At 48.5% G+C, this 21,268-nt stretch overlaps 2 protein-coding genes across 3 annotated transcripts in view; both read left to right on the top strand.

The window, feature by feature from the left end:
• Positions 1–457: 457 nt before the first annotated feature.
• Positions 458–5,746, top strand: cntd1 (cyclin N-terminal domain containing 1). The gene is made up of 7 exons (XM_018736305.2): positions 458–751; positions 1,128–1,203; positions 1,333–1,504; positions 1,645–1,807; positions 4,777–4,921; positions 5,031–5,127; positions 5,633–5,746. Exons 1-7 carry the CDS (start codon positions 544–546, stop codon positions 5,744–5,746), a joined length of 975 nt encoding a protein of 324 aa, XP_018591821.2. The 5' UTR covers positions 458–543.
• A 10,782-nt stretch (positions 5,747–16,528) lies between these two features.
• Positions 16,529–21,268, top strand: part of tanc2b (tetratricopeptide repeat, ankyrin repeat and coiled-coil containing 2b) — a 114,978-nt gene continuing 110,238 nt past the window's right edge. For both annotated transcript variants that reach the window (XM_029250454.1, XM_029250453.1), the window contains exon 1: positions 16,529–16,598. The gene's annotated coding sequence lies outside the window, so the exon portion shown is untranslated. The remainder of the gene's footprint in view (positions 16,599–21,268) is intronic.

Raw genomic sequence — 21,268 nt, 5'->3', positions numbered from 1 at the left:
TAGCGGAGCAACGAGCTAATTTAGCAGCGAGCTACTTGATCAACTTGCTAATTTAGCAGCGAGCTAGCTTGAAACAAGCTAATTTAGCAGCGAGCCACTTGAGCAACTTGCTAATTTAGCAGCGAACTAGCGGTAGCGGAGTAACGAGCTAGCGGAGCAACGAGCTAATTTAGCAGCGAGCTACTTGAGCAACTTGCTAATTTAGCAGCGAGCTAGCTTGAAACAAGCTAATTTAGCAGCGAGCCACTTGAGCAACTTGCTAATTTAGCAGCGAACTAGCGGTAGCGGAGTAACGAGCTAGCGGAGCAACGAGCTAATTTAGCAGCGAGCTAGCTTGAAACAAGCTAATTTAGCAGCGAGCTAGCGGAGCAACTTGCTTATTTAGCAGCGAGCTACTTGATCAACTTGCTAATTTAGCAGCGAGCTAGCGGAGCAACTTGCTTGTTTAGCAGCGAGCTAGCGGAGAAATGAGCTAATAATCCATTTTAAGGCAGTGTGTTGGTGTTTTTTGTTTTCATACATATATTTCCAGTTGTTTTTGTCATGGAAAAGATGCCCACAACAACACACACGCTAAATAATGCCTCGTCAGCATCGTTTTTCGCGGAGCCTCAGGCTCCTAATGTGAAGTTTGGCGAAGTGCCTTTCAGCACACTGCTGGACTCCCTCACTGACCTCAACAACAAAAATAAGCAGCATTTAGCGAATGTGTCCAGTTGCTGTGGGAGTTTCCGGAACGCCACATTAGTGGGTAGGCCGGTGTGGTGAAGGCAGTGAGGAGAGCTCCCATACATACCGCACTTTGACTTTCTCTTCTGTGTGTCCATACAAATTCGTACTACTGTATACAGCATATAATTGCAGATATGTTCCTTTCAGTATATGCTAAAAACTTTGAGTGAGATCAATATTATATTTCAAACATGGTATAAAGAAACAGGTATATAGTAAGTGTACATACTGTATGTGGACCATTTTGGGGAGTCATTCAAAGGAGTATGACATTGGTTTCACGAAATTATTATAAAAGTGTCCTTTTTCCAACAAGTATGATGAAAGTAGTGGTGCTCCCAGCGCAACACAATGGCAGAGCTGTGTCCTCACTGACCTCAATGTGTGTCTGACAGAGAGCGTCTTCCTGATGTGTGAGGAGCTGCGGCTGGACCCTCTGGTGGGATACCAGGCTCTGGAGATACTGGACAGGTCTTGCATTGCATCCTCACCACACCCGTCGCGTTTGATGGACTCGGCTGGCTTGTACTCGGCCGCAAAAAGAGCCAGGCGGAACTGTATTGTGCTCATAACCATGTTTCTGTTGTGTTGCTCTCCCAGGTTTATGGTGAAACACCTCAAGAACCTGTTCGGTAGCCAGAGCGTGGAAGACGCTGCAGAGGGAGACAACAGGAGCCGTGAAGATGCTGTGTTGACGATGCTGAGCGATAAATTCATACTCCTCATGTTCTCCTGCGTCCAGCTAGCCAGCAAACTAACACACCACCTTAGTGTAAGTATGGGTACTCAAGCTCGAAGTTCTCAAATTTAGTGTCTCTCGGAGCTGCTGGCTATGTGAACATTATTAGGCCTCTCAACAAGTCCAAAAAGGGCTCCACAAAGACAAGTGGAAAACAGCATTTTGTCATTTAGGCCCTTGACAACAACAGAGCAGTGGCGTTTCTGAAGTCCGTGGGCCATTCCTGTTCTAAGGGGACCCTTCTTGAATCAGAACTTCTGGTGTTAAAGACCCTGGACTTCTCCATTAACTTCCCGAACCCTCTCATGTATGTGGAGACACTGCTGGAAGTGCTCGGTGAGTTTTCTTACGTTCAGTCAACATCTGTGCACGGAATATGTCACGTGGAACGGATCCATACATAGTAAAGTCATTCATGTATTCTGGAAGGATCTGGACTTTTGAAGAACCAAAAGAAGAACAAGAAATATATTATTCTCCCTTGAATAAGAAATAGACCAATGACTGTGGAGGAGGGAATATAAACAGTGCAGTCTGCCAGGGAATGTTTTTAATGAAAACCTACAAGCACATGGCCTTTCAACAACATATATGGTTTGGAACATGCTGCATGTTAAGATAAAGTCTTCCCCCCACCATACAAAGAAAGGTGATATGTAACTGAAAAATACATTGTAAGGTGAATTGTTGTAACGCTAAATGTACAGTGCCGTGAAAAAGTATTTGCCCCCTCCCTGATTTTTTTTTTTTTTTTTTTTTTTTTGCATATTTGTCACAGTTAAATGATTGAGATCATCAAACAAATTTTAATATTACACAAAGATAACCCGAGTAAATACAAAATGCAGTTTTTAAATGATGATTTTATTTATTAAGGGAAAAAGTTATAGCATTTGCGATAACTGGCAATGAGTCTTTCACATCGTTGTGGAGGAATTTTGGCCCACTCTTCTTTGCAGAATTGTTTTAATTCAGCCACATTGGAGGGTTTTCGAGCATGAACGGCCTGTTTAAGGTCATGCCACAGCATCTCAATCGGATTTAAGTCCAGACTTTGACTAGGCCACTCCAAATCCTTAATTTTGTTTTTTTTGGGCCATTCAGAGGTGGACTTGCTGTTGTGTTTCGGATAGTTGTCCTGCTGCATAACCCAAGTGCGCTTGAGCTTGAGGTCACAAACTGATTGCCGGACATTCTCCTTCAAGATTTTCTGGTAGAGCGCAGAATTCATGGTTCCATCAATTATGGCAAGTCGTCCAGGTCCTGAAGCTGCAAAGCAGCCCCAGACCATCACACTACCACCACCATGTTTGACTGTTGGTATAATGTTCTTTTTATGAAATGCTGTGTTAGTTTTATGCCAGATGTAATGGGATGCACACCTTCCAAAAAGTTCAACTTTTGTCTCATCAGTCCACAGAATATTTGTCCAAAAGTCTTGGGGATAATCAAGATGTTTTTTGGCAAATGTGAGACGAGCCTTTGTGTTCTTTTTGGTCAGCAGTGGCTTTCGCCTTAGAACTCTCCCATGGATGCCATTTTTGCAAAGTCTCTTTCTTATTGTTGAATCATGAACACTGACCTTAACTGAGGTAAGTGAGGCCTGCAGTTCTTTAGATGTTGTTCTGGGTTCTTTTATGAGCTCCTGGATGAGTTGTCGGCCAGGTAGGTTTGGACAGCTTTTTTCCCTTAATAAATAAAATCATCATTTAAAAACTGCGTTTTGTATTTACTCGGGTTATCTTTGTGTAATATTAAAATTTGTTTGATGATCTCAATCATTTAACTGTGACAAATATGCAAAAAAAAAAAAATCGGGAGGGGGGCCCAAATACTTTTTCACGCCACTGTAAATGTAAGTCAGAGCATTTCAGTTTCAGTGGTGAAAATGTTTGTGTCCCCAGGGCCTAACAATGACATCTATTTATGCTAAAATATAACCAAGTCCAGTTAAATGAGCATAATTACTATTCAGTTAGCATAACACAACATAATGCAGTTTCTCTTCATAAATTACAGTACAGTACTTAGAGTCAACTGCTACTGAGCTGGTAGCAAAGTGATGAGAGGTTGTCGGTTCAAATCACAACTCGAGCTGTAGTACTCTTCAAAAAGATACCCCGACTAATTATTCTGTAATATTACATAGGATTAGGGTTACATACTGTATGTATGTCTATCTACCTGCACTTTTTTGTAGCTCTTATGTGCCAAACAGTAAACACACACAGACAAGGAAAAAATAGATGCATATGATACTCAATGGCCACATAATAACTGAACATTTCATGCAAAGAACAAAACAGGATAGTAAAGATGCAATAAATCAATGAAAACAATGCAAATTAATTGACATTCATCAGTGTCACGCTGCCCAGGTGAGATGGTACAATAAGTATGTGCAGTTTTGTACAGCGTATCTTGTATTATAAGTAACCTTGAATAAAGGTGTCAGCAAAATACTTGAGTAATCATGGTAGGTCTTGTTGGGGAAGAGCGTCTGATGAGTGCATAAATTCGAGTGTAAATGTTGTCATTCAGTCCTAGTTTGATCACTGTAAATCCAAAGAAATGCCTCTTAACCCTAAGTAGGGCTATTAAATGAGACTCCTGGTAAAGTGGAATTCTTGTGACTTGAACAGCTGCCTATATATATAGTGGTGATTCTTCCAAAGTGACTGACAGTGTCATGCTACGTACACTGACTTTACCCATTTTTACAGCCAGGTAATTTTTACATTACATTTACATGTATTCATTTATCAGACACTTTTCTCCACGGCGACACACACACACACACACACACACACATTGTCTGAATCGCTCATCCCATTTGGGGTCGCGGGGAGCCGGAGCCTAATCCAGCAACACAGGGCATAAGGATGGAGGGGCAGGGGACACACCCAGGACAGAACGCCAGTCTGTCGCAAGGCACCCCAAGCGGGACTCGAACCCCAGAGCGACGAACGTCTCATAGAAAATACAATGTGTTCATAACATAAGCAGGAAGAGACACTTAGATGCAGACGTGTGATTCTAAAGTACAATTAGTTTGTTTCCTTCACCATATGCACCGACGTTCATCACACAAGTACTGTATTTTTACTGTATTGATTCAGGGTACTGCAGCAGGAACCTAGGTCCTTTGAGAGCAAGGCTGCAGCTTCAAACACTGATTCAAGGACAATGACACATTTCGAGTGAGGAGAAGAGGTGGTCCTACACAGAGGGGAAGGCGTACAAGGTGTAAAATCATAGTTAAAAGCAGTGTCATACTAATCGTCTGTCCGGCCTCCCTGTCACAGAATACAATGCAGCAGTTGCACCTGTCACACACCTGTACGCCCTGAGTCAGCGGGTGTTACAGTTCATCTTCCTGCAGAGGACGGCCATATACAACTCCTTGCTGGTGGCTGCCACGGCGTGTCAGAGCCCGTCTCTGGAGCAGAGGTACGTGGAGCGTGCGCCGCTGTGTGTAACGTGCGTAATGTGTGTTTACTTCTCTTCACCTGTGGCTGGTTTACTGATCCTTCGGTGTGGGCTCTCCTTGCGGAAGCAGGGTGAATTTTGTGTGTGTGAGGGAGGACTACATGCTTCTGAGCGTGGGGGTCATTGCTGCGGCAGCCTTTGTCCTCAACCTTTCCACCTGGGAAAAGGTGAGACGCGCTGTGTTTGTGCCCTGCTCCTCAACTTTAATTCCTGAGTGACGCGGCCACTCACTTCCTGGGTCATTCATGTGATTTGCAGTTTGGGCTTGCTGTTGCTGTTTGTTCAACACATTCCCGGAGCACCTGAGTGGGAAATCTCTGTGTTTCTTCCATGAGTGGGGGATAGTTGGTAGTGCTGTTGCCTTCGGACCCAAAGGTTGCAGGTTTGATCCCCCCTCTGACCGTAGTACCCGGAGCAAAGTACTTACACTTAACTTGCTCCAGTAAGATTACCTAGCTGTATAAATGGGTAAATAATTGTCGGTCAACTAATGTTGTAAATTGCTTTGGAGAAAAGCATCAGCTCATTGAGTAAATGTAATATAAGTGGCCAGATGTACACCTGCACATCAGTGTACTGTATATATTGACATGTTTAATAAGTTGTCCTCATGAATCAAGGCTCACTGTGTGTATTGCTCAGTTTTAATATTTACGGCTCTCTTTGTGACAGGTAGTGCAAGAGCTGAGCGACGTAACAGGGATTTCGCCACAGAGCATTTCAGACTTTGTGAGGGTCACCGTGTTGCACATAGCAAGAACTGAAGGTGCCTTCAAAACCGCCTGAACCAGATCCTTGCAACACTTGTGTTTTGTCATTAAATGGTAAATTGCCACGGTGCATTAAAATTCTCTTAGCTCGATTTATTTTTGAAATTGATGTGTGAGAGACTGTAGTTGGAAGAAGTCATTATCTATATATGCGTCCAGCCGTTCGCTGTGAGGCCAATTGTTCAGAACTCAGATTGGTGTTTCCATAGTGAGAAAACAGAAAAATTGTCATGATTTGTTACCTTACAAAGTTATGCTTACATTAACTTTTAAAGTCACATATTTTAAAATTATAAATTTCTTTATTAATGTGACAAGATATTAATGTTATCTTTTGTGCAGTCTTGTTTTGTTTCACAGTTTCACAGTCCCACTGTCTCACAGTTTATTTTATGCTTACTATTATATTCAGTTTTTTTCTTTAAAATAAAAAAATCTGACTTTCAGTGTCATTTATAAACCCATTCTGTTTTGATTCAAAGACAGCCCACATCTTATAAAAATGCTGTTTCATTGTTATTACTGTTATTATTATTACTATTATTATTTAGATGATATCTTTGTGGAAGGAGACTTAAAGAGACAGGTATATCGGGCCAAAACCGCACTTACAGATTCCAAAGATGACATCTGAGGACAGTCAGACAGAGTATATATTTAGCACAGAGGTCAAATGCAGCGGATGAAAATCATTCTGGTATCGGTCAGTTGCTGATGACACCTAACTCAATGTGTAAAACTTAATTACAAGGTGCACAACTCATCAAACTGCATCTTTCAAGGTCAGTTATGTTTTGAAAGGACTAGAAACATGCATTTTATACAGTATTTGTATGTGGAAAAACCCAGCACAGCACATTGCTGTGTCTCACTGTCTCACTCTCCCGTCGTCTCGCTGTCTCAGTCTCCCATTATCTCGCTGTTTCACTCTTTCTTCTCTGTCCCATTGTCTCACACTCTCACTCTATCACCCTCACTCTCTCACTGTCTCACTCTCCCATTGTCTTGCTGTCTCACTCTCCCATCGTCTCGCTGTTTCACTCTCTCATTATCTCACTGTCCCATTGTCTCTCTGTCTCACTCTCTCATTATCTCACTCTCCCATCATCTTGCTGTCTCACTCTCCTATCGTCCCACTGTTTCACTCTCCCATATTTCACTCTCCTATTGTCTACCTGTCTCACTCTCCCATTGTCTCACTGTCTCGCTGTCTCACTCTCTCGTTGTCTCACTGTGTACTTCTACTTGCAGCTTTAAATCTGGCTCAACTGGGACAGTTTCTGTATTACAGAGGAATTACTTTATTCTTTCTTTACTATTCACGTCCTTATTTTTCAAAAAACATGTCTTTATTCATTCCAGCCATGGTTGGAACGTGGTTGAAATCAACACCTCCTTGCTTTGAAGTGCATGTCTCTGTTTTCATAAGCATAAGCATTTCTGTGCAAAGGAGTTTCACAGAGACAATGGTCCAGGGAAACAAAGTGTGGCAGCTGTAAACATGAAGGTTCCTGCAGTGACGGCGCTGCTCCTGAACTTCCTCCCTGTAGGCTGTCCAGGTATGTGTGACACATATAGGCACGCAAGGGTCTCTGCAACACTGACGCACACACAGACAGGCCACAGGTTCGTGACCATTAAGCAGTGCATGGGTGCACTCAAGGTGATTCACTCCTTTAGAATGAAATTAATTTCTGCTGTTTCCTGGTACAGCATTTACAGAGAGACAGACAGATTGATCCAGACTTTACTGATCCCAAAGGAAACTGGACCATTGTCTGTCTGTATGTCTGAGATGCTGTCAGTTATTTGCGCCGATGTAAAGTGTGTCTCTGTTTTTGTCTGGATGCCACAGGAGTGTTTGCTTTTCAGGAAATTTGTGGATGTGAGTTGGATGAGGACAAAGTGGCTACATTTTTCTTTAGAAGAACCTGTGAAGGAGAGGAAATATTTATCTGTGACATTCTAAATGCAATAGCCAGTTAGAAGAAAGCACACAGATGCTGTGGGTTTTCCTACAACGAGGATGCAGAAATGAACGAGTACGTGGATAAAAATGCGTCTGGTGTATTTGCGTGAGGATGCTGAACAAGTACCTACAGCAGGACAAGAGTGTACTCATGAGCACCGGTACACGATGGCTTGTATCGCAGTCTTTCGCAACAGGCTCGCTTGCTAACACTGAAAGTATCTTTCTGAGCTCGTCCAAAAAGACAGGTGGAGCACTTTTACCGATGCAGTTCCACATGAGCACCTTGATTTACAGCACTGCTGCCGCAGACGGGCTCAAACCAGTGACACCCAGGGCCCAATTCCATTGTGGGGACCGCCTGCCGTTCTTCACGCTGCTCATTTTTGACCGATGTCACACACAAGTTAGCCGTAGCCAATTTCAGCAGATTAACCCAAAGCTCATTTGTTCTGCAGAACGTCCCAGAGTGACTGAGAGACTGAAAAGACACACATTCAGACAGGAGGAGAAAGCAGGTGAGCTCTGTGACCACTGGCTTGGACCCCTGACTCATGAACATGACCCTCGCGAGGGACAACTGGAGCTTCCCTCACAAGGAGCTCACAGGAGGACAGGTGCGGCGCAGCGGAGACGGCACCTACCAGCTGAGGAGCAGCCTGAGTGTTGGTGAGCACCTGAGTGCTGAGAACAAGCTGGAAGCGCACTGCAGTAAGATACTTGTACACCTGCAGTGTCACACACCTGAGCATGGAAGGTACCTGAAAGCTGGGAGTCTGATGGGGAAAACACCTGTGCTGTCACATAGATGAGTACGAACAGCAAGCTGGATGACGGATGGTGTTGAAAATAGGGTAACACGTTACATTGGTTACATTTGCCTGTAGTGCATCTGAAAGAACTAGAAATGAGGTAGGAAATAGCTAAATGTGGAGATGCTGAGATAGTGCAGAGAGATGTTGTGTGTGTGTGTGTGTGTGTGTGTGTGTGTGCGTGTGCGTGCATGCATTGCGTGTGTAGAACAAAGTGTGACTGTGTCGCTGTGCTCTTGTGCTCTTGATACCAGAAACAAAAGCTGCTCTAGACTCCACAATCATCACAGCTGTTTTGACCGCTGTCCTCAGTGGGACCACGCTCACCTTGGCAGCCATTCTCATATGAACGAGGACGAGGACAAGGTAACAGGGCCTTGGGGGAAAGACCCGCTAGGACTCCACAGCGATGCAGAGCTGGAACCTCAGCAATAACACAGAGAGGTGTCTTGGATTATTAAAGTTATTAATGTAACAGACACACCCTTTAAAGGCTGCTCTGTCATTTCTTCTCAGAAAGTCTACATAGCCAGACATCTACGTCTGTGTCTACTTCTGTGTCTGCGTCAGCATCTATGTCTGCATCTACATCTGCGTCTGTGTTTACGTCTGCATCTGTGTCTACGTATCCGTCTGTGTCTGTGTTTACGTCTGTGTCTACGTCTGCATCTACATCTGTGTCTACATCTGTGTTGACAGCTTCGTCTGTGTCCACGTCTGTGTTTACATCTGCGTCTGTCTTTACGTCTATGTCTACGTCTGCGTCTACGTCTGTGTCTGCATCTGTCCGCATCTCTGTCTACGGCTGCGTCTGTGTCTATGTCTGTGTCTACGTTTACGTCTGCGTCTACATCTGTGTCTATGTCTACATCTGCGTCTTTGTCTACGTCTGCATCTGTGTTCACATCTGCATCTGTGTCTATGTCTGCACGTGTCTGTGTGTCCGCGTGTGTCTGTCTACATTTGCGTCTGTATCTACGTCTGCATCTATGTATACGTCTGCGTTTACATCTGCGTCTGTGTTTACATCTGTGTCTGTGTCTACATCTACGTCTATGTCTACGTCTACATCTGTGTTTACATCTACATCTGTGTCTAGATCTGTGTCTGTCTATATCTACGACTGCGTCTGTGTCTGTGTCTGCATACTCAAGGAGTCTGGAGTAATATTTGTCCCAAATCTGCACTTGGGTTTTTGTCAAAGATTAATGTCAAGCTTTTGGTCAGAATTATGTTTCGGTGTCTGTGTTTCTGGGGGATGCGGTGGCGCAGTGGCGCAGTGGGTTGGACCGGGTCCTGCTCTCCAGCGGGTCTGGGGTTCGAGTCCCGCTTGGGGTGCCTTGCGACAGACTGGCGTCCTGTCCGGGGTGTGTTCCCCTCCCCCCAACGGCCTTACGCCCCGTGTTGCCGGGTAGGCTCCGCAACCCCGTATAGGATAAGCGGTTCCGATAACGTGTGTGTCTGTGTGTCTCAAATGTGTGTGTATATACATTATGTATTAAGTTTTAGAAAAAAATCAATATAATTAAACACACAAGCAAAAGCAAAGTGCTTCTTCAAAACAGAGCTCTTAACTAGAAAAGTCCGCTAACGTTTCTGAACAGACATTTGGTATCTGCAACAATATGCTTTGGCTAAATTAATACATGAGTGCCGTTGTGGAGAAAAGTGTCAGCTAAATAAATAAATGGGGCGTCAAGGTGATGCAGCGAGTACCACTGTTGTCTCTTGTCCAGGACAAGAGGACATGGGTTCAATCCCCGCTCAGTCTGTCTGGAGTTTGATTGTTCTCCCAGTGTCTGTGTGGGTTTCCTCTGGGTGCTCTGGTTTCCTCCCACAGTCCAAAGACATGCTGTTCAGGTGGATTGCTGGCTCTGAAGGCACCCATAGTGTGTGTGTGTGTGTGTGTGTGTGTATGTGTGAGTTCAGACAGAAAAGGTGTGTCACTGATGTATGGATGAATGACTCAGTGTAAGTAGTGTATCTAGCAGTGTAAGTCACCTTGAGTGATTAAGATGTGCACAGAGAAACATCACATTGCCTTCAACTGTATGGGCACTGTACTGTAATATAATGCTTTTCTAATGTAATATCACACTGTTTATCCACACAGGTCCTCTGTCACTGCAGTAAAATGCCCAGGGGGTGGAGCCACTGGTTCTTGGAGCCCCACAGGCTAATTTTTTTCCCTTTGATTGTGACTCACAGTTTGTTGTTTTCCTCTCCATTTTTGTCAGCTGGCTCCCTCCATTACTATCTGACTTTACAGTGTACCATATGTTACCAGTGTAAACACTGTATTCCATTTATAGCTGTACAGCAGCAGTGGAGTCTTTCTGTCCATTCAGTCCACACATGGATTATAATTTCTCTTACAATGTTCAGAGGCTGATAAGGGACACAGCTGGAGAGAAAAGGCAGTTTTTCTACCTGCAGAGACACAAAAAACAATGCTGAACATCCTGCAGTGACGAGTGACAAAAACTGTCACTTTGAGACTGTCACTGCCAGGGTAATAATTTGGACATTTTAATAATCAAGGTACACCTGCAAGGAGACACCGACATAAAGCACTACTTCTTTCTGCTAATTTATCTGAAACCCCACAGAAAAAGAAAAACTCAAATTTAATTGCAGGATTAAAAAAACACAAAACTCTTTTCGGTTTAACTATTTCAGTACCTATTTTATTCAGATGTACACTTCAGACGTTATTATTGACACATTTGTCCAAGGAACTTACAAAGATAATCGACTTTACAGTGATTTAGGGTCCATTTACAGTTTTTATTGTATGTACCTACATATCTCGATTGAGGGTACTGCTGCAGGAGGTGAGATTCGAACCAGGAACTGGCACTGCTCCAGACACATGTCTAAAAGAAAGAAAGCTGTGCTCTGGTGTGGTTCGACCGAATGATGCCTAGGATGCCCTTGACTTGACACACCAAGCACCACTTGCTGCGTTATAATGTAAAATATAGCAATACATAATGCTGCTCTCCTTCGCTTCTTGACCTTTTGCTCAGAATGGATGAGTGAATTCAGATGTACACACACACACACACACATTTTCTGAACCGCTTGTCCCAGACAGGGTCATGGGGAACTGGAGCCTACCCGGCAACACAGGGCATAAGGCCAGAGGGGGAGGGGATACACCCAGGACGGGACGCCAGTCCACCACCCCAAGCGGGACTCGAACCCCAGACCCACCAGAGAGAGCAGGACCCGGTCCAACCCACTGCGCCACCGCACCCCCTGAATTCAGATGTAATGTGTTTAAATTGGTACATTTTAAGTGGAATGTGGGGGACACGGGAGCGCAGCGGGTTTGGCCGAGGCCTGCTTTGTGGTGGGTCTGGGGTTCGAAGTCTTGCTTGGGATCCCTTGCGGTGGACTGGCGTCCCGTCCGGGGTGTGTCCCCTCCCTCTCCAGCCTTGCACCCTGTGTTGCTGGGTTAGGCTCCGGTTCGCCGCGACCCCGCTCAGGACAAGCAGTTGTAAACGTTGTGTGTGTGTGTGTGTGTGTGTAAATGGAAGGTGGACCTCAAAAGGGGATGGCACGTTCCCACTATGGCCACTAGGGGTCAGAGGAGAGTTTTGCATCCAGTGGTGTCAGAGGCAGACAACACAGAACCACACTGCTGCCTTTAAGCTGCTTTCGACTGTGGATCAAGCCTGGTGTGTCTGGATGGCTGTCCCAAACGCCACCCGGGCCGTTTTTACAGGCAGTATTTACTCTGCTTTACCTCAATGAGTGAATGGACATTCCTGTTCGTGCCTGCTGGCATCCCGTGTCGCCGCAGAGAAGCACATGGCAAAGCCCGCCCTCCTCCACTCCCGGCTCCTTCCCTTCCATATGGTCACTATGGAAACGCAGCAGTGGGACCAGTCACTGGGGAATTCCTTCCTCTTTACCGCGCACTTACCAGATAAGCGTGTCAGCTCTACGGGGCCTTTCCTCCGCCTTCTCCCTAGCAACTGGTTGCTATGCTGCCACTGTTGCCATGCAGTGCGTGAGATTCATAGCTAATCGCCCCCTTGCGCTGCGCACCTTATTGGGGAGACTGTGGTGTCAGAAGCGCTTTGACCTTTTGTACCGTTCCCACAGAAATAAGAATAAAAACATCAACAGCCAACACACAAAAGGGAGACTCAAATTCCGAACCGCTGCACATTAGCTGTGGAAACATGAATATGTGACAATAGCTCCCCGTCATGTCGCATTAGTTTGGCCTCTGGCACCGTGCTTCTCACCGTCCTTTAGCCGTGCTTACCGATGATTTCCCTATTTGGAATTTGTTGCGTTATCTAAGGAAACGTGGCTCCCCCCTTGTGTGTGCACACTGCGTGGCTGGACGCGTGGGGGCGGGGCCGCAGTGACCACAGGCGCCTGTGTGCTTTGAGGGTCCCTTGACTAGGAGGGTCGGATGACAGGGGATTAGACAGAAGATTACACTTCTGTCTGCTTATGCTCAACATGTGCTACAACATCACCGTCCACTGCGATGAGGTGCAAGCCCACGGAGCAGATGGCCTTCGTGGAGTCACCACAGATCCCACCAAGCACCGGATCTAAACTCAAATCCTGCCGTTAAGAAGAGATTTGCATGAGTCCCACTTGGCAACGGGTAAATCAAACTCTTACATTTCTGTAGCAACAAACTCTGATGGATGACTGAAGGACTGTAGCATGGCTCCATGGGACATGGAAGGAAACTCACTTTGTTATATAATCGAGTAGAAAAGCATGTTATGGCAACGTTCACGCACTTTACATATGTTCAGCGCATGAACTGTTTGCATAAGTCACGTTCAGTGCAATGCAGCTGGTAGTGTAGCGGTTAGAGCTGCTATGTTTCCATGCTCTTACAGCAATGGTTCACGTACTTTACATATGTTTCAGAATCAGAATGAGAACGAGCTTTATTGCCAAGTATGTTTACACATACAAGGAATTTGTTTTGGTAACAAAACTTCCACAGCACAGACAGAATGACAGTGACAAGAGACAGATAATAAAAAATAGAATAAGTGAATAAAAGATAAAAAATATAGAAAATATAAAGTACACCATATACAAAATAGACACTAAACATTATATGTATGTACAGGTATGTTATATACAAATGCAAGGGAGTGTAAATAAAAGATATGATGTGATAAATAAATATAAGGATAAATAGCGTTGTGTATTGCACCAGTTTACTCTCCGGGGGGCATTTAGCTGTTTCCGTGCTCTTACAGCATCGGTTCACGCGCTTTACATAAAATGTTCCGGCACTCTTATGACAACGTTTCACGCACTTTCTGCTCTCTGACTGGGTTCTAAACCGTCACTTGGGGGCTCTTATGTCCCTAAAAACAATATTTGTACGGATGGGCAAAGATGCATGGCCTTCAAAAGCAGTGCTGCTGTGTGTGTGCTTGTGTGCATTTGTGTGTGTATTTGAGAGACACAGAGAGAGAGGGGCCCACTGCTGTTCCTCCTTTTCCACCTCCTGTTTTGAACCGGGCTAAAATAAGCACTTTGCTTTGACAGCTGCCTTATCAGTTTCCTCGTACCCGGGCGGACCGGTGTGTGTGGGCCAGGGACCCTGAAGCGAGTGACACTTGGTTCCAGCGAGGTCACATGACAATGATGCTGCGATGTGACAGCAACAGAGTGATTTGTTCCAAGCTGTCTTGGCTCATGGACTGGTTCCCTGTTGTGACACTTTGCTGAATAGAACGTAAATAGAACACACATGCACCGTGAAACGGCACTGTTCGGTGGAGCGATCGCGGGGTGTGTGGTCACTGCACGTCCGACTCTCCTGACCATCCCTTCCCTCCGTGTGTTCTTGTGTCCACAGGGTCTGTGGGGTTCCGTGCTACAGCACACAAGGTTAAGGGGCAAAACCGCCAAAATCACACAGTGCAGTTGCTAAGAGACATGCAGAGCATCATTTCACCATGTTTACTGCGGTAATTCATAAACTTGTAGACTACCTGCATGTTGCTGAGAAGATGACAGCCACCGTCCCTCCATTTACAGTGAGGAAACCCACACGTGTGAATGGTTATCGAAATGCAAAGCATTGTTACAGTTTACCTGGGGTAAATCCTCGCGTTGCGCTCTCCTTCACGTGAACCCCTTTGGTCAGCAGACGTGTGCCTCAGTGCAGCGTATGCAACGTCACGCAAAGGCCCACGCTCCTCCAACGTGTTCCCTCACACTGATGGAGCTCATCACATCTCAACAACTGGAGTCTCTGGAATTTTGTCTTTCGTGTCTCGTGAGCAGCAGTGCAGCAAAGTGCTTCCCAACACCGGCGGCGAACACCTCGCACCGAAGCTCTGGAGTGTGTTCACGTGTGATGCGAATGGCTCCACACCGCTGCTCCACACATGCAGCCCATAATTTTATGCTCGTAATTCTGAGCCAAAATCATCATCAGGCAGCAACATCTCACCAAATTAAACTGAGAATGAGCATGAAAGTGGCAGAAATCCAGTGAAATTCCAGTGAATGTGCTTGCAGTCTCAGCTACGTTCCTATTACTAACCCACCAGAAATCACCGTGGGCAACGGTCACAGGGCATCACTGCACCACGCACGTTTTCCAAATGACCTTTCTGTCTCCCTTTGTTCTCATGCGTGGAGCTGCTGCACTGAAGCTGTGCAGGCGCTCACTTGTGTAATATGATAAATCCTATTTGCATGAAACAGCTGAGATCAGATGAAACACACACGCACGCATGCGCTCGGGGCTGAATGCTCCTTCGGAAAATATTCCACAGTTCGAAGATACGGATATGAGGAGTGTTTTGCCAGACTTCTTGTGCTCCTTTTTCCACCACAATGTGCCACTGATAGTGCTGGCAGCAGTGCCATAAATAAAAGATGTCTCACTTACATGTGTCCTATATGGAATATGTGTGCTCTATCCATGTTCTCAGACGGATGACGCTATGAAGCCATTGTTGTGTGTCAAGCAGATACAAATTTTTTATGATCAGCATCTTATCTGATGTATTTGTTTTTCTTGCCTTATGCCTGTGTTAAAGCACTCTGTGTCACTGCTATAAAAATACATTTAATTGAACTGAATGTTTATTTATTGACTTGCTATTACCAATACCCACACTGGAGGGGAATTAACATGCTCCGTTCCATGGCTGGACCACCGAAACAAGTAGACCCACTTAATATGTTCGTACGTGTACCTAGGGAGCATTTGCTCTAAGTCTGTGTTTGTGAGGGTGTCTGTTGCTTCTGGGAAATCGGTAGGTTTCTTCTTCCAATGCACTTCACTGTATTTACCCCCTTCACTGGCAATGAAGACTGGGGCCGGAGCAAAGTGATGCACTGCACCGATACCTGGATGTGAAGTAACACACGCATAGTACCGTGCATGAATGTATTACAAAGTGACACGCGTGACTGTATCACATGACGGGGGCTACAAACACAGTAACACGCGAATGTATCACGTGACGGGCTCTACGAATACATAGTAACACATGAATGGATCACATGACTGGCGCTACGAACACAAAGTAACACGCGAATGTATCATGTAACGGGCTCTACGAACACATAGTAACACATGAATGTATCACGTGACGGGCGCTACGAACACAGTAACACGCGAATGTATCACGTGACGGGCTCTACATACACACATAGTAACATAACATACTGATTACATGAATGTATCACATCGGCTTCACGAAAACTGAATGTATTTTTTTGTCGTTGTTTCGCTCCTGTTCTGTTGCCGCCGCTTCTGGTGCTCATGAATAATAATGCTGGAGTGTGTGCGCGCGCGCGGTCTCTCCGCCTCTTACACGGTCACGCAGAGTCACGTTACGGTACACACACTCACACTCACACACACACACACACACACGGTGCCGGGCTAACTGCCGCGTCGCGCTCCGAACCCTGTCCCTGAAACGAGGGGCAGCGCGAGGGCCGTTGGCGTTGCGTTGGGCGGCGAAATGCGCGTGCTCGGCAACAAAGGGCTGCGCGCGAGCTAGCGGAGGGAGCGCGCGCACGGAGCGGAGAGGAGACGTCGCGCGGACAGCGGCCCCCCGGGGGTGAGTTCCTGCGTGTGTGTGTGTGTGTGTGTGTGTGTGTGTGTGTGTGTGTGTGTGTGTGTGTGTGTGGAAGGCAGGTACGAACCGAACGAACACACACACTGACTGTACCGTAGTACTGTGTGTTCGTGCGCGCCCTGAGCGCAGCGTGTTCTCCCCCGAGTGTCGCGGACAGGGTGGCTCATCTGTGCGCGAGCTGACTGTGTCACTGTGTGGGAAGACGGTAAAAACGCAGTAGCAGGAGGAGCGCACAGTTCCAGACCAGCCAGTGCAGTGTTCCTTGCCTCTGTTGTTCGTACACACACACACACACACACACACACACTCTTCCTGTACAGTCACCCCTTCAGCAAACTCTGTCCTCCATGATCTCCCACAAAAACAGCACATTGTGTGATTGTGTTACACGTCACTCCCGAGTGTGTGTGCCGTGTAGCAGTGTGCGCGTGATGCGGTGTGTCCCATTGTTGTGCCGCAGTCACTGCTGCTCATCGCACACCTGTGTGACGCGTTCATGCGGCTGCGTGAGGGTGCAACGTGTGTGCGTATGCGTGAATGTCAGTGTCGAAGACATCCTCCCAAGGCCCACCCCCCCCCAGGTGCAGCCAGACTAAACGCCGGCATGACGCCGCACCCCGGCGCCGGAGACGCGCGAGGACGACGTGCGCGTGGTCGGGCGAGCGCTGCGTCCCGGGCCCATCGCGCTCCTGGGCGGCAGCGGCGGTTGGGGGTTCTGAGGGCGACCGCGTCCGGTTGTCGTTCTCCGTCGGCGCGAGAGGCGACGCCGCTTTGTTCCCGGTTTCCATCTCTCCGGTCGGACCTCACGGACCGCTTTGCGCTGCGGTGCGAAACAGCAGGTGAGGATGGTGTGAGACACACGTGTGAAGATGCCGTACGAACGAGGTGACGGCCGCCGTCAGCAGCGTGACGGTGCATCGCCGTGGTGACCGAGCTCCGCCGCTGCCGCCGTGTCGCTTTCGGAGGATCTCCCGGCGGGTCCGGCACGACACGTTCGGGAGGAGCACGCGAAGCCGCGGTAACGCCATCCCGCGTGTACGATGGCGCACGCGTGTCGCTTCGGGGAGTACGACCGCGGTACGACCTCCGAAGGGTCAAGAAGCTGATGAGATGGTGCGGTGCAGAATGACACTGACTGGCTCAGGAGTGGCAGTGCTCCTTAGCTGTGCGCGGCACCGTGCGTTTGAGCCGGTGCGGTGTGGTACGCTTTTCCCGAACGACTCGACGAAGGGCGCCTGAGTCAACAGAAGCATCTACGGAGAATGAAGAGCGACGAGGGTTACGGTTGCGCATTTGGGTTGTGCCCTTACGCAGTTACCACGACTCTTACATTAAAGCGCAGTACTCTTGGAGTCAGCGAGGTCGTGTTCACAGATGGGTTAAATGTGGTAAAACGGTCCCATCTGATTGCAGAAAAATGTCAGGGACAGTTAACCCCCGACCACTGCTGCTGCCCAGTCTACTCAAGTTCCGTAGACCTGCACCATCTCTTTCTCACCGTCTTTTGGGCAGTGGGGAGTTACTTACCCATTTACACCAGTGGGTAAATTTACTGGAGCAATTTAGGGTAAGTACCTTGCTCAGGGGGCGCGGTGGCGCAGTGGGTTGGACCGGGTCCTGCTCTCCAGTGGGTCTGGGGTTCGAGTCCCGCTTGGGGTGCCTTGCGACGGACCGGCGTCCCGTCCTGGGTGTGTCCCCTCCCCCTCTGGCCTTCCGCCCTGTGTTGCCGGGTAGGCTCCGGTTCCCCGGGACTAGCGGTTCCGAAAATGTGTGTGTGTGTGTGTACCTTGCTCAGGGGTACTACCACCAGCGGTGGGATTCAAACTTGTGACCTTTGGGTTCAAAGGCAAGGTGCAGCAAGATGTGGGTTCGATCCCCGCTCAGTCTGTGTGGAGTTTGCTTGTGGGTGTATTGGTGACTCTGAAGTCAACCAGTGTGTGTGACAGTGTGTTTCACTGGTGTGTGGAGCAGTAACTCACTGTAAGTAGTGTGTACAGCAGTGTAAGTTATCCTGGTGAATGAGGTATAGGCTGGTAACACTGCACAGTGTTCAGTGGAAGTTGCTTTGGAGAAAAGTGTCTTCTGAAAGAATAAATGCGAGCGTTTACCGCTGTGGGCAGTGAGTTCCAGCGTTGGGAGGCCGTGTGGCACCGTGATGGCAGCCTGCGCTCATTGGGTCCTTGCCTGTACGGCGCTCTCTCGTTCAGGGCTCTCGCCGTTTCCCCCGAACTGCGACGGTTAGGGGTTGGGGGTTAGGGTTAGGCTGTTGTCCTGTGCCGTTTCCCCCGAGCTGCGACACTTGTGCTGCCACGTTCTTGTCGTCAGTGTACGTAGTTACGTGTTGTGGGGAAATCGGTGCGTTGCCGTGCCGAGTGGACCGGGTGTTTGGGCTCACGTGGACTTCTCCTCCATGCGACTTCTTTCCTCTTGTGTGGGCACACACTGCTTTTCATCCTGCGTTACCCCCCACCCCCAGCGCTCTCGTGATGCTCGCCGAGTGTCGCGGCGTGTTCACGGTTCACCTGCGCTATCAGTTGGCTGTCCGCAACAGCTGTGCTCGAAGGGAAGGCTGCGGTCTCTTTTGGGGCGCACCCGTGTGCGGGGCTCGTAGGAACAGCGCTTGGATCGTGTGGGGGGAGAGGCGTTACGGAGGAACACCGGGGGAGATAATGATGGGCACCCACGTGTTCAGCCTGGCGGTCAGCTGTACCGGACATACGGTACTTACCTGCCGACGGGGGAAGAGCAGCAGGCGCTAGCGAAGCCCCAGAGAGACAACCGGGTTCCGGGTTTCCTGCCTGAGCCCCCCTCCCCGTGACACCCTTTCCCAGTGCGCACATTACCTCCGCGGTAAAAGGTGGTTAAATCTTTCCATGTTCCTGAGACAGATCATCTGTCCATCTGTTTTTTAAAGAGCTTCCCCCTCCCCCACACGCTGGAGCTTATTGCCTCCTCCCCACGGGGGACCTGTATGGCCCTGCGACCCCCGTGTGAGCACCGTGTGTGGGGACGGCAGGGCTGACACTGCGGTGTGCTGCGGTGCGGTGTGTGCCGCCTCTTTGTTGTCATTCCAGCACGACTCCTGCACCTTTGGCCCGGTTCGGCCTCCAGCTCTTCGCCGTATGGTGAGATCCTGCGAGCTGAGACCTGGTACGGCGCAGCACGGCCGGCTTTGTGCCTCAGCGCCGGGCCACTCCTGAGGAGCCACGGCGGATGCGCTTTGGCTGCCCGGTGCAACGGCTGGCTCCTTCAGACGGACCCCGGTCCCCCCGGTAGAGGAGAGGAGTAGCGTCACGTCACAAAACTGGCACTATATGTTGGCGCAGCTCGCTTTTGGAGCCTGTCTCTTTGGAGCTGTTGGACGTGTGACCGGGCCTCCACGAGTAAGGTAGTTTGTGGGAACATGAGTGTTTTTACTTGTTGCTGTGGCTTTGAGCCAGCGGTGAGCTCATCCTCCCCCATTAGCAGGGCTGTGACTGAATGCGCTCGAGTGCTGCGGCGAGGCAGCGGCAGGTCCACCTCGGCAGCTGTGCCCAGAGAGCGCCGTTGAAACGCACGAAAGTGTGAACGTTGCTTGGACTGACCCATACGTCGGGCACACCGCTCTCTTGTCTCGCGCTGTTCCGCACTCGTGCCGGAAGTGCCAGCGCCGATGTGTTGCTTTGGGAAAAAGTGCCGCGGCTCCGACGCTGCCGCGCCTCGTCTCCGACCGCGGCCCCACGTGGACCGTTGGGGGGGGCACCTCGGTGACGTTCTGCAGGCCGCGGATGAACGGCAGTCATACCTTGCCTAAAGTAACTTGACAATAACTACAGTTCCGCTGCAGTGTGACGTCCACACCCTCCCGTCCCCCGTGCTGTCTGCCATCCCTGCACGCACACACGCACGCAAACACACATTGTTCCTGCAAACCCATGTGGTGCTATTTCCTTTCCTGCTTCCTCCACCCTCGAGGTTGACTTGCCTGCGCGCTGACCCTGCGTGGCTGCAACGTGACCGCGCTTCCCTCCGGTCGGCCCCGGTCCGTGGCACTCGGCAGGGCTCCTCGCCGCGTCTTGCGTTGCCTTGCCGGCCTCTTTCGGTCGGTCACTCTGCACCACGGTACGCTCCGTGCACCGCGTGGGCCTGCGTTCTGTAGCGCTCCGCTTATCATGCTCTTTTCTTCTTTATCGTTGTAGCACACAATGAGCAGGCCTGTTCTGTCTTCCACACAGACACACCCTCCCTGGCGGGTAGCAGTGTGTAAGAGGAAATGATGGGAAGACGTGCAGTCGCTATCTTTTCCCTAACTGACCGACTGTCACAAATGTGCCTTGTAACATTGGTGGGTAACCGTGGTGCCGTTGGCGCTCTTGTGCTCGTGCCACGTTCTCATCTGCTGTTGGGCTCGAGGGCAGTGTGTCCTTTAACTTCACATGAAATGATCAAGTGGAAAAACAGGTCTGACTACGGACGGTGTTCATGTGTTTGCGGACAACAACATTTACATTTATTTATTTAGCAGACGTGTTTCTCCGAACTGCCTTCCAACGAGCACTATGTAGTGTTATCAGCCCACACACCTTATTCACCGCAGTGACTTACACTGCTAGATACACTACTTACAATGGGTCACTCATCCATACATCAGTGGAACACACACTCTCTCTCTG

The sequence above is a fragment of the Scleropages formosus genome, chromosome 3 (assembly GCF_900964775.1).
Source record: "Scleropages formosus chromosome 3, fSclFor1.1, whole genome shotgun sequence".
NCBI lineage: Eukaryota > Metazoa > Chordata > Actinopteri > Osteoglossiformes > Osteoglossidae > Scleropages > Scleropages formosus.
The sequence above is the reverse complement of the archived record's forward strand: the minus strand, read 5'-3'. Positions and strand labels throughout refer to the sequence as shown.